The sequence below is a fragment of the Stenella coeruleoalba genome, assembly GCF_951394435.1.
Source record: "Stenella coeruleoalba genome assembly, chromosome: 13".
NCBI lineage: Eukaryota > Metazoa > Chordata > Mammalia > Artiodactyla > Delphinidae > Stenella > Stenella coeruleoalba.
The window spans coordinates 51966300-51978924 of record NC_137159.1 but is presented as its reverse complement, the minus strand read 5'-3'; the positions used below and the strand labels follow the sequence as shown (position 1 = coordinate 51978924).

The window sequence follows — 12625 nt, the reverse complement described above, 5'->3', positions numbered from 1 at the left end:
CTGAACTGACTTATGATCCTAAGTAAACCATTCGTATTTAAGTGTGACACTAACAAGCTGATGGGCAGCCGTAGGTGTGTGGACGGGTTTCCCTTGCTGGTTGTCTGCTGGGGGAGCAGGTGGCCATCCTGAGTTTTCATTAGGAACCCCATAATGTTAGTAATTGAAGGTCTTGGCGGGGGGCAGCTCAGTTTCTCAAGAGAATGAACTTGTCGTTCAACACAAGCCTGGCTCCTGGCTGTCTGGAGCTATGTAATCATGTGCAGAAGTGCATTTCACTTCTGTTTTTAGCGTGGTCCCTCATCCCCACTCTTCTCCACTTGGCATTCCCAAGACAAGAGCGTCTCTGGCTCACCTCCTTCAGAGCCAGCCTGCAGTATTCTGGGGAGGCCAAATGGGGGATGCCCAGATGAGACAGACTGGGCCTGGCTGGGTCTATCCCCTCTTCTCACAGGGTTGGAATAATCCCTGCCTGTGGCTCCGCACTTCATGTCCACCTCCCATGGTACCTCGTTCCTCTAGCCCCTGAACCTTTCTAGAATTCTGGGGGACAAAGAAGCTGCTTCCTTCAGTGCCACCCCCATTCCTTTCCTGTCAGCCTACCTACCACTCTCCGCCTGCTTTCCACCCTCACATCTGGCAAAGCCAGATCACTAAAGATGGAATTTGTTTTTTTGTTCTTATTCTTGATTTGGGACAAATTACTTGAGATGGAGATATAGATGTCTTTATTCTATCATCTTGTAGTTGCCATTTATTTTAAAAATCCTTCTCTAGTGCCTTCTTAAAACTACACACCTCCAAAACTCTCTTGGGGAACCGCAGGTGAAAAAGCAAGTTTGGAAGCAGCTGTCCTCTGGTGGTCTCTATCCCCACAGCCCTGCACACTTGCTGGTGCCTCTCTTCTCTTTTCCAGATCTTTCTAAGGAGGGAGGCATAGCTAATGGCTTGGTGCCTTCTGTGTGCCAACTAAGGAAATGTGGGAGGTGGTCAGTTCTCCCCTTTCTCAGGGGGATTAACTGAGGCCCAGTGAAATCAACTGTCAGGAGGCCAGGTGAGAAGAAAACTCCTTTGATCCGATTTCTACTTCAACATTTTTGTGTCTTTCACCACTGCATTTAATACGACCCTTCATTTCTTCTCTTCTGAGAATTCATTCACTCGCTCACTCATTCATTCAGCACTTAGACTGAGGAATATAAGAAGCAGAGAAGAGGGAGTTCCCCGGTGGCCTAGTGGTTAGGATTTGGCACTTACTCTGCCGTGGCCCGGGTTCAATCGCGGTCAGGGAACTGAGGTCCCTCAAGCTGCGCGGTACGGCCAAAAAATAAAAAAAAAATTAAAAATTCAGATTTAAAAAGAGACAAGCAGAGAAGACCCACTGATGCGAGCCCCTAGGGGTCGTAAACTTCTGTCCAGCCCCTCAAGCTCCCACTCTTCCGTGAGAAGGGGCCCTGACTCTTCAGCCAGGCTGAGGAACAAGGGACTGACCGTGTTTAGCTCCTACTCTGTGCCAGCCACTTACTTGATGTTTTATATATTTTCTCTCACTTTGTTAATACTCTTAACCACTCTGTGGGGGTAAGCTTCATTATAGTTTTAGATGAGAAACTGCAGTGGCGAGAACTTCAGAGCGTAGCTCTGCCTGAGTCCAAGGCTTGTGCTGTTAGGAGGCGGCCTCTCTCAAGTATACTTATCTTCACTTTAGAGATAAAGAAACTAAGGTGCAGAGATGTTTCTTATAGATTCTGAGAAATCCTTGAGGTGAACTGTGAGAAGGCCAATGCCTCACAAAAGGGAGAGGAGATAAAGGGGGTATGAGAGGGAAGGTTAGACCATGCTCTGCCCCTAATGGTGCAGGCCCCTCTCCCCCAGGGAAATTTCCTAAGAGGAAAGGTAGACTAACAGGACCGCAGAGGCCAGCGTGGAATAATTTCAAATAAGAGCCAGCTGTGGAGGAGGAAAGAGGTGTCTGGTCTGGGTGACTCTACCTTGTAAGAATCGGCTTCTTGCTCCCCAGCTGCCTCACTCCCTAGCTGCCAACAGTGCGAGGTCCTTTCAACCGCGAGCCTGCTCTCTAGGTCCATCCAGAAGGGCAGCTCTGGATGAAGAAGGGGTTTCGGGCAGGGGGTGGGGCTGGGGGGGAGGCAATGGTAATTTCTTCCTTTGCTCACTTTTCCATTGGCAGAACAAAGTGTCGTTCCCAAAAAGCCAGGGAAGGCTTTTTGCTTGGGCCAGGGAGGCTTTCGATAACACTATCTAATTAAATTTTCTGGCAAAGAAAAACCAGTCACCAGACTCAAGGAGAAAACCTTGTATTCTCCTAAGCTAGAGAATGCAGTCATAATCTGAACTTGGCCAGAGAAGGAAGGTCCAAAAAAGTGATTTCATTCAGAGGAAAAAATGCCTAAAAGGGGAAAGTGACTGTGAATCCTGGGAATCTACCCCTGCAGAAAGGAACAGGGTAGCGCCGGGGTGGGCCCCAGCACCCGGGAAGGAGAAGGCACGTGTAAACTTCTGCATTAAACCAACCGACCCTTCGTGTGGTAGGAGAAGCAGCCTATGTGGACAAAATCACCTGCTCTTTCTTTTGTTTCATCGGTTTTATTAGTCATATATCCAGAATTCATTATATAAATCTTTCAAAATACTAGACTTTGCAAGAATAGTTTACAATTCAGCTCTGATTGCACTAATACTTGACACGAAACCATTTTTACAAATACTTATTTTTCTTGAAAGAATACTTTGGTACAGAAAATAAGTCTCTATATATCTTACAGCAAATTGTATGCAGTTTTTTTCCCATTCAACCATCATTTCAGGTTTCCTATCACAGCACATGCGTCACATCCCATAAACCAAATTATAATCTGCTGCCGCTGCTTGTTTTCAATTACTATTCACAATGTTAAGAGTTTCCAGGCTTCTTTTTCTAATCTTTCCTGATCTGAAAGAATTCACGTATTCAGGCTAGAAGAGGTAATTTAAACAACATTCTTTCTAAATCTAACTTGCATTGGGTTAATCACTGTGCTTGGTGAACAATCTTTACACGTCTCACTTACGCTAGCCCAGCTAGTAGCTCACCCCTGCTGTATCAAGCAGAAGGGATAAAGTCCTTTTATTCCTAAGAGCTTCTAAACTGCGAACCAGAACCCTAGATACAAGAGTTAAATACAAATATTTAGAAAGCTGTAACATTTGCTAATGATGAGAAGTAGAGAACACTTTTAGACTCGAGGTCTCTCCTAGGTTGAAGAAGACATAAAAGAAAGCGTAAGGATGTGGCAGTAGTTTTATAAAATATTGAAAAACTGAAAATGGTGAATCACTTAGGTCAGTGGTGTGCTGTTTCCAAAGTGCCAGGAGATACAGAATCTTAGACTCTGTGGCTAGCTGAACTATTTGACATTCTTCGAAATAGATGCTGTGGCTTTGAAATAGCCTAATAAATACTCCCTTGGCCAGAACAAGTAATCATTTAGGCCAGGGGAACTTTACAGAATACTGACCATGTTTCCTGAAGACAGGACCCACCAGGGAAAACATGTGGCATTCATTCCATTCCTTCAGTTGCTGAAAAGTGTGTCCAGTTAGCAAGAGCTTGTCTTACTCTTCAGGTAGCATGAATTAAAACCTAGAGCCTGGCAGCATTCTCCAGTCTAGTTCCTGAGTGCTCAGCTCCAATTATCCAATATTCTCAAAAGGATTCTTTAATCAAGCCCTTGTCCAATAAGAGATTTAATAGTACTTGGGGACTACAGAATGTCCCATTTCTCTGCTTTTTGATTTCTCTTGATTTCTCTTTCTCACCCCAGTGTAACCAGCTGCTACAGGTTCAAAATACCGTAGCAGTATTTTGGAAATGAGTTATTTTGCATTACCGAAAGCGTCTGATCACATTATAACGGTTCACATTTGCATCTAACTGGGAGGTGGCCACATCGTGTCTACTGCAGTGATTTTGCGAACTCGGCATAGTCAATGTATCCGTCATTGTTCTTGTCATCGTCTCTCAAAACACCATCTATTAAGTTGATCAGTTCATCTTCGTTCATTGGTGTCTGTTCATTCCCTTCCTACAAGGTACAAATTAGACAAGGATGAGCGGCATCTTTTACTGGAAGCGCTTGGTTAATGTCCAAAATAAAATGTCAATAAACTCCTTCAGATGTAGTATTTCTACTTCCAGGAATCCACAAACCACATATCAGATCCAGAGTCAATTCATAATAATCCAATTTAGAAATGATGTTTGGCAGTTAAAAGGACGATACAATCAAAGTAAGCACTCGCTTATTTGTTTTAAAAATTACTTTTCATTCTTTTCTCATTACAACAGTCATACGTGTTCATTGTAGAAAGCTGGGTCCACACAGAATTCTGAGCTTCAGAGATTCCAGGACCCACAGCCCCATCCTAGAGAAAAGCTCACAGCCCAGGCCCTCCTGAGGGTCAGCTCTGCTAAAGTGGAAACAGTCCACGCTAGACAACATCTCAAGGTCAGAACAAGACGAAGAAGGCACTGCCGACCAGTAGACCTCATCATGATCTTTGAGGCGAAGGCATTTCTGCTCACAGGGCTGAGCGCTGAGCTACTGCTGTTCACGTCCTCAGCTGATTCTTCCCCTGCCTCCTCTCCCACGTCCCCCTTCCCTCTCCTGCCGCCACCAGCATCCTCGCCTGCCAGGGCTGCTGGACCCCAGTCCCTCTGCCTGGCGTCCGCCCGTATGCCTCCCATAGCAGACCCTGCGCTCGTCATGCCAGCCTCCCGTGCGAGCCCTAGCGCTCCCCGCAGCCTTCAAAGCAAACCCCGCCAGGCTCAGCTCGCAGCCGTGCGAGCACACGCCCTCCCCAACTTTGCCTCTCCTGCTCTCTAGAGATTACAGTGTGGCACAGTGGGACAGACATTAGATCTGGAGACGTAAGATCTGAACTTCAGCTTCCTTACCTCTCAAACTGGGGGCAATAACAAGGCCTGCCCCTTCCTGCTCCCAGGCTACTGCAGTGATCAGACGAGATCTCTAACCTGCTGGGAAGTGCTTTGTAAACTACGAGCACCGTACTCTATCACCCAAACCCTCAATTATCACCAAATCCCTTGAGCCCTTGGTCCCCTGACTCGCCATTCTTCCCAAATGAGATAACTTCTCCCCTGTTCTGCATTTGGAATGTGGTCTGTCTTTTAGCTGGTTCTCAGATGCTGGCATGCAGCAGAAATGCCAGCAGCACTTGCTAAAGATAAAAGGAAAGCTCTGGGGCTTCTGCCTCAGCCCGTCACCCTGTATGAGAAGGACCGCTGAACAGGAAAAGAGGCAGAACAGAGGGTGAGCAGACAAAGGAGAAGCAGCAATAGTGTTGCACAAGGACGGGGGAGGTCATCAAGTTCGGGGACTGAGTTACCGGAGGGAGGCTCTTCCAAGCTGCTGTCTACTGAGCCATTGCCTGACCTACCTCCTTATGGACATGAGTGATGGCTGTGGAGAGTTCTAGGCCGTCAAGCAAATTATTGCCGTCATAATCATGCATTTTGAAATAATGGAGCTGCAGTTCTTGTGGGGACATCTCTGCCTCTGGTTTGTTGACGACACCTTCTAGATGCTCCATGATATGCCTAAAGACCAACAGTGAGACTCAGACCACTTGGTGGCGATGCTGGGATCCTACCAAAATCTTAAGGACTCTGAAACGTTCAAGATCTTAAAGTTCATCCATCCCAGAAAAACAAACATCAACAGTGGCAGACCACACTCAGGGAAGACAGATACAGGCGAGGCCCTGAGAGGAGCAGGGGAAAAACAAAATCAAATAGTTCATTTGTTATGCTGGCAAGATCATGGGTGTTTTTCCTTTTTATTATTAGAATATTGTTATAGCATTTTGGGGAGCTATTAATTTTTTTTTCTTAAACCAATTTAAGGATAACAGAGTATAATGTGTGAGGCTAACTGGCCCAGGGCAAAAGTGGCAACAAATGATTCAATGTTTGAACATGCCAATACAAAAGAAAAAGGTCTTGTCAGAAGCAAGAAACCTTAGCTCTATTTTGGACTCTGCAACTACCACTGTGTGTGTGTGTGTGTGTGTGTGTGTGTGTGTGTGTGTGTGTCTGTGGTGAAAGGGAGAAACAATGAATTCAGGCAAGTCATTTATCCCTTTTGGGCCTCCAGATCCTCCATCTGTGATATGATGGTGAAAAAAGAATACCTGACTTACAGGTGGCCATAAGGAATAAATATCATCCTTGGAAAATGTTAAGGGGTCGCACAAATAGTAGAAGGAAAGTTGGGCAGCGCTCGCCTTTGTAGCTGGCTGCAGCTGCAGGTGGGGAGGCCCCTGGACCACAGCCCCGGCGGAATACGTACTCTTGGTCATGCACTGTGCTCTTATCCAGGCCCACGCTACCGGGATGGGAGAAGCTGGCCCCGGGCTCCTCGGCCCTGGCACCCAGGGCACAAAAGGCCCAGAGCAGGGCGCACAGGAAGGGGGTTCTGAGTGGCTGCAGAGATCTCATGGTCACCGGTACCTGGGAGGTGGGGAACACAGAAGATGAAGGTGAGAACACCAGAACTGAACTGAGGTTCTTTCAAGACTTGACACAGCGCGCTCCTGGGAACCTGGGTGAAGAAGCAAGCCTGGGAAAGAGGAGGCCTGGGCCCAGGACAGCTCTGACGCCAGACTGCAGGGTGACCTTGCGCTCTCCAGGTCCCCATCACTCAAACGGGAGGGCAGGTCCATGACATTTCCTGACGCCCCTTTGGAACACCAAGCAACTTGATGACAGCTTACAGGGATTTGGAGAGTATTTCTGCCTACAAGCAGCTTATAGTCTGGCGAGAGAAATACTTCCTACTGAGAGCACGAATCAAGGCACAAAGTGAGGTGTACTAAAGAAAGATTAAACCCTCTGAGAGTTCAGAGGAAGAAGTTTCCTTTGGGCGAGGGAAAGCCAGAGAAGGTTAACAGACCTGGGGATACTTCAGCAGGGTCCGGATGGATGGGCACACAGTGGATGTGGAGGGACTGAAGGACGAAGGGAAGGTGCGAGCAGAGGGGCAGGTGCAGACAAGTGGGAGAGAAATTCCGAGTGGTTGAGTCAGGCTGGAGCTTAGAGGGTATGAAATAGACGGAACGGTAGACAACAGGCTGCAGAGGTTGACCAGGCCGTGCTGGATGTGGTTTTGCCCGCTAGGCCAAGGGGGCTGAAGTTTCCTGGGGATACATGGGAGCCACTGAGGGTTCATGAATGGGAGACGAGATCAGAGCTTGGTTTCACAGTGGCTCAGCTGGCAGCACAGCAGGGAAGGTATTAGGTGGAGTGAGTCCAGAGACGGGGGTTGAGGGAAGCAACGGGGCGGGTCAGATCAAGGCCCGCAGTGGTGGACACGGAAAAGAGGACGTTAACCCTTGCCTTGTCCACCTCCCAGGGCTGTGACGGAGGCAAGTAACTGAACCAGGTGAAAGAGCGCTGGAGAGGAGAGTTCCATAGGAATTAGGTTCCGTCAAGTACTTCTGGGGTTTAGCTAGACTTGGAATCGTGGTCAACAAGAAGACACAACTGGCTACACAGCAAGCTCCCCGAGGGCAGGAGTGCTTTGTTCCCATCCGTATCCCCACCAAGGCTCAGGCCTTTACTAACTGCTGTTAAACAGAAAGTCCTGGTCTTTCCAGGGGCTTACAGACTGACCTCAAAAAGGAAGGTGAAGGATAGCCAGGAGACCTCCATACAACACAAAGGAAACACCTGACTCACACATTCACTTCCCTGGATAATAAGGGCCAGTGATTTCTAAGGGGCCAGCTGCAGCCAAAAAACCTAGAGCAGCGAAGAGAAAGCATAAGGTACCAGTCAGACCCTCGCACATGCCACAGAGGGCTCAGCTCTGAAGCCGTCGCCACCTCCACTGAGGTGTTACAGCCCCTCTCACCCGTCCTGAAAGGCTCTGTGTAGGGTAGGACCCTGGGAGAATGCCATTCCCACAATGTTTAAGAAAATTTCCCAAACCCAATTTGCTGGATATCAGCAGTATCCTCCCGAAGGAGACAATGGTCACTGGGATGTATAACTTCTAGGGTATAAAAAGAAGCATCTAGTCTCACAACTGAATAGGGACATCATAATGCAATCGTCATAATTCATAACAGAAACAGAAAAAGATGTTCAATATATACCAAGAGAAAAAGAGCAGGCTACAAAAATCTGTAAAGAATAATTCATTTTGGGGGAATTCCCTGGCAGTCCAGTGGTTAGGACTCAGTGCTTTCACAGCTGTGGGCCTGATTCAACCCCCGGTTGGGGAACTTCGATCCCACAAGCCGTGTGGTACAGTCAAAAAAAAAAAAAGAAGAATTCATTTTTGTAAAAACCAAAACAATGTACGTATATTTCTCATACACAGGACAATGACTAAAAACTATTAACAAAGATTATTTTCTGAATTATGAGATTAGGAGTGATTATTATTATTTTTTTTTTTTTTGCCCATGCCATGTGGGATCTTAGTTCCCCGACCAGGGATCTAACCCATGCCCCCTGCAGTGGAAGCTCGGAGTCTTAACCACTGGACCACAGGGGAAGTCCCCAGGAGTGATTTTGATTTTTTCTTCTCTTTACCTTTCTATTGCTTCTAAAATTTCTACTATAAACATGTTTTGTCTTTACAAATATGTATTTAATGCAATTCAGCCCATAATTTTGTTCCAGACTATATGGATGGAATATAAAGGGGGATTCCAGTTAAGTCTCATCTCTACAAAATAATTCAGGAGCAGCCAGAAACTACATCCCAATCTTACCAAATAAAAGTGTCCAGACCCTGATGAGGCCACTGTCACTGTACCTGGTACCAGAAAACAAGGTCTCAAGTTACTCTCAGCAGAGACTGCCCCAACTAGAGCAGAACAACTTGTTCTGACCACACACCATAGAGTTCTGGGACAAGAGGGACCAGAGGGGGAAGCCAGCTCCTCCCAAGTCTTTCAGATTCATATGCATTAGATGTCTCTTTCTCCAGCAAGCCTTCTTCAATTCCAAGTCTGGCTTCGGCATTCTTCCCATATGCTCCTAAGTGATTCCCTTCAGAAGGGTCCTGTCCATCGCTGACAACAGCTGTGCACACGACCTTGAACGTGCCTGATTACCTCTCAGTACCCCCTGCGGAACTGGGCTCTGTGAGGCCGGGGACTGCGTCCACATCCCCAGCACTGGGCACAGTGCCTGCTCAGACGCTGGTGATTCTCAGCCTGTGTGCCACGGTCCCCGGGAGCTGGGGGCGATTACCACCTTCACAGATAACGCTGCCAAGTTCTGATGTCAATGTAACTGAGGATGAAACTTCGCTTCGGAGGCATCTATCAGATAGAAAAGCTGAGTGGTCATCGGACCCATGGCACCGTTTCCTATAACTATGTGGTTGGATACTTAGTATATCAGATAGGGGTGGGGTAGGCGGGGGAGAGGTTCTATTTAAATAACACCAAGAAGCAACCCAGTGCTTGAGTCCAAATTATCCCCTCTTCATAGGAGACAGGATAAAGGTCAAGAACCATACATTTTGGACTTAGCCCATTTTGGTCTGCTGTGGCAGGTTTCTAACCATTAGACCACAACAAAAGACAAATCTACAAACACCGAAGAGAAACTCCCACCTACAAGTGCTACAGGAGCACAGGGAATCTGACTGCCACTTAACAAATTAAACCACTCACATTGAAAAGGAAACATTAGCAAGTCCCTTCCACCGCAAGAACAAGTTGCATCATCCAACTACTTAGCTCAAGGCCATAAGCAAAGAGCTTGGCAGATAAGCCCCAGGAGTTCCTGGGCTCACTGGCCTCTGAGAAATTAAAGGCTAGGCTGGAGAAAAATCCAGAGGAGAGATTTCTGAGAGAGTGGAACACAACCATTGAGACACCTTTCACAAGGAGAAGCGTCATTCCTGGGAAGAAGCGCTAGACCACTGATGGTAGGGAGCTCCCGCAGTGCCCTGACTGTAACTGGGCTTCCCTCACAGCTCCAGCAGCCTCTTCCAGTCCCAGAGCATTTGTTCCCACTGTTTCCACCTGTCCGTCCTCCCTGTTCCTTCCAGGCCCAATTCAAATGTCACCTCTGTGTTCTCCCAGCCAAGACCGACTGTTCCCTCCTCTGACCTCAGTTTGCAGTCTCTCACACTCACTTGGCCTTAACATATGGTCACATATTGTGCTCCGTTTGTTTTTCTCTTTTCTCTCCCTCTCTGAAGACAGGGAACCTATTTTCTCTGCTTCTCCTTTACCCTAGTGAATTTATTACCAAGTGCTGAGCTGACCTGGCATAGCACACCTTCACTCTGAATCAGGGCAGTGGATCCTGCAACCTAGGTGTGTTGTTCCCTATCACAGAGGATCTGACTACACTAAAAAAAATAACTGGGCTTCCCTGGTGGCGCAGATGTTGAGAGTCCACCTGCCAATGCAGGGGACGCGGGTTCGTGCCCCGGTCTGGGAGGATCCCACATGCCGCGGAGCGGCTGGGCCCGTGAGCCATGGCCGCTGAGCCTGCACGTCCGGAGCCTGTGCTCCACAACGGGAGAGGCCACAGCAGTGAGAGGCCCGCGTACCGCAAAATAAAAAAACAAAAAAAACCTTCCCTTTGGAGCCGTCCCACCAGTGGTTTGGCCAGGCCCACGCTCATTGTGTCTTACCAACACCTAAGAGTTTGCAGCGAGCCTTCCTCCCATAAAAACCACAGCAGCTGCTAGCCACTTTCCTCTCCTGCTGGGGCCCTCAGCTGAGAATCAACCTCAAAGCAGCCACACATCCTGTAGCCAGAGGTGATGCCAAAGAAAAACCTGACTGGCATTTCCCCATTTAAAACTACCATGGTCCTGGACTGAAAGCAAGAAAAGAACCAGGTTCCTAGGCAAAGAAAGCTCTACATGGGTTGGGGATTGAGAACTGGTTCTGAAAAAGCAGGCATTTAATAACTTGATCTCTTTGTTCATTTGGGGAGCCCAGGGAGCTGCCATGCTTCATTTATACATTTAGCTAACACTCTTCATTAACAGCTTGGTGCTGCACAAGGTTCTAAGGAAAGGGCTGTGAACCAGACAGGCTCCTGTCACACAGATTACAGCCTGCTGGAAAAGAAAGACCAGTTCACGCAACAGCCCTGGGGTACCACAGAAGCCCCAACCCACACCTGGGTTAATGCATGAAGGATGATTTTTTTTTCAAGGTGCTAAAGGACAGCATCTCAGGTAGAGGGAACATAATGTAACAAACACCTAAGCCTAGAAGGAACTTGATCCAATCTGGGAAATAAAAAGCTTTCAATATGGTTGAAGACACAGTATAGTGGAGATGGATGAGTTAAAGTAAAAAGAGGACAGGTCACGAAGGGCCTTGTAAGCCCTGTTCAAGAGGTTATAAGAGCAATGGGAATCCACGGAAGGGCGATAAGGGAATGGGGAGAGGGGTCTGGTGACGTGATCAGATTTCTGTTTTAAGACCATCACTCTGGCTTTCCACTACATAACAAACTACAGAGGATGGAGAAGGGATACAGGGACCAGTCAGGAGGCTACTGAGTAGTCCAAGGGAAAGATGAAGGTGGCCTGAACTAGCTAGAGCAGAGGAACTGGGCATGGAGAAGTGGGTGTATCCCAGAGAGATTTGTGATGAAATCGATGTGGGTGGGTAAAGAGTGTAGGAGGTGAGAATGATGCCCAGGTTTCTGCTTGGGCAACTGGGTGGATGGCGGTGCCATGCCCAGACAGGGAATACTAGAGAGGAATACAAGCTCCCCCTGCCTCCCCACTCCCCTGGCACGGCCTGGCCAAGCTCGCCCGCCCGACAGGACCTGTTTATTGTCTCCCCCAGAGAGAGATGGGGTACAGGAGCAGATGGAGAGCTACGACTCAGGTCAGCGCGCAGGTCCACGGCAGGTCTCCAAGAGGGCAGAGATTGGCCCTGATCGGGCCCATCTGCCCCGGGGGAGAGGCTCTGCTCCTAGTCAGCTAGCTTCCCGGACCGACTTGGGGTCCGATACCCTCACCCAGGCCGCTCGTGCCTCCCAACCGGAGCCAGAAGCCCCGAGACCCCCAAAGGGACGCCGGGATCCCGCCCCGCTGCGGACCCCTGAATGCCGTCCCACGGACTTCCTCCTCCAAGGTCGGGTCACAGGCCTCACAGGCCGCAGCCAGATTGCGGCTGCTCCCTGGTTCACTCACCCTCGCAGCTAGCAGTTGCCAAACAGCTCTCTCCGGACACGAAGCCCTACGGCGTGAGCCTCACCAGCACCCGTCCTCAGAACGCTTTTTCTCGGCCCCGCCCCACCCCCCCGTCCCGCTGTGCGCACGCGCACCCCTTCCGCCCGCCCATTGGCGCCGCGGGCCCCGCCCCTGCCCGGCGCCGGGCTGCTGGGCTGATTCCGCGTGTAACGGGCTCAGGCCCAGTAAGGGCTGGGCGGAGGCGTTTCTTCTGCCTACTTTCCCGAGGGCGACACTCGGTTGGGCCACCTGAACCCCCAGAGTCCCCGCAGGCTGCTAGGCAACCCCGGAAGCCCCCAGGGACGTAGTAGGGCGAGGACCTAAGGTGGCGAAAGCGGATGCAGCGGGTGTCAAAACTGGCTTTCAGCTCCACC

General features: G+C 49.0%; 1 protein-coding gene across 3 annotated transcripts; it reads right to left on the bottom strand.

The window, feature by feature from the left end:
- Nucleotides 1-2591: 2591 nt before the first annotated feature.
- On the bottom strand, nt 2592-12316 carry MCFD2 (multiple coagulation factor deficiency 2, ER cargo receptor complex subunit). Of its 3 annotated transcripts, none has more exons than XM_079941271.1 (4): nt 12213-12316; nt 6369-6529; nt 5458-5617; nt 2592-4082 (listed from the first exon to the last, which is right to left on the bottom strand). In XM_079941271.1, exons 2-4 carry the CDS (start codon nt 6515-6517, stop codon nt 3954-3956), a joined length of 438 nt encoding a protein of 145 aa, XP_079797397.1. In that variant the 5' UTR covers nt 6518-6529; nt 12213-12316; the 3' UTR covers nt 2592-3953. The 3 variants fall into 3 exon arrangements, with proteins under 3 accessions (XP_079797397.1, XP_079797398.1, XP_079797399.1); XM_079941272.1 differs by lacking the exon at nt 12213-12316 and adding an exon at nt 9145-9278; XM_079941273.1 differs by lacking the exon at nt 12213-12316 and having other exon boundaries at nt 6304-6435.
- Nucleotides 12317-12625: the final 309 nt, after the last annotated feature.

Coding starts and splice junctions, on each gene's coding strand:
- MCFD2 (XM_079941271.1), bottom strand. CDS start 6,517: ATGAGATCTCTGCAGCCACTCAGAACCCCCTTCCTGTGCGCCCTGCTC. Junction 5,618..6,368: donor AGCACAGTGCATGACCAAGA/GTACGTATTCCG, acceptor GTTGGTCTTTAG/GCATATCATGGAGCATCTAG. Junction 4,083..5,457: donor TCACTCATGTCCATAAGGAG/GTAGGTCAGGCA, acceptor TGTACCTTGTAG/GAAGGGAATGAACAGACACC.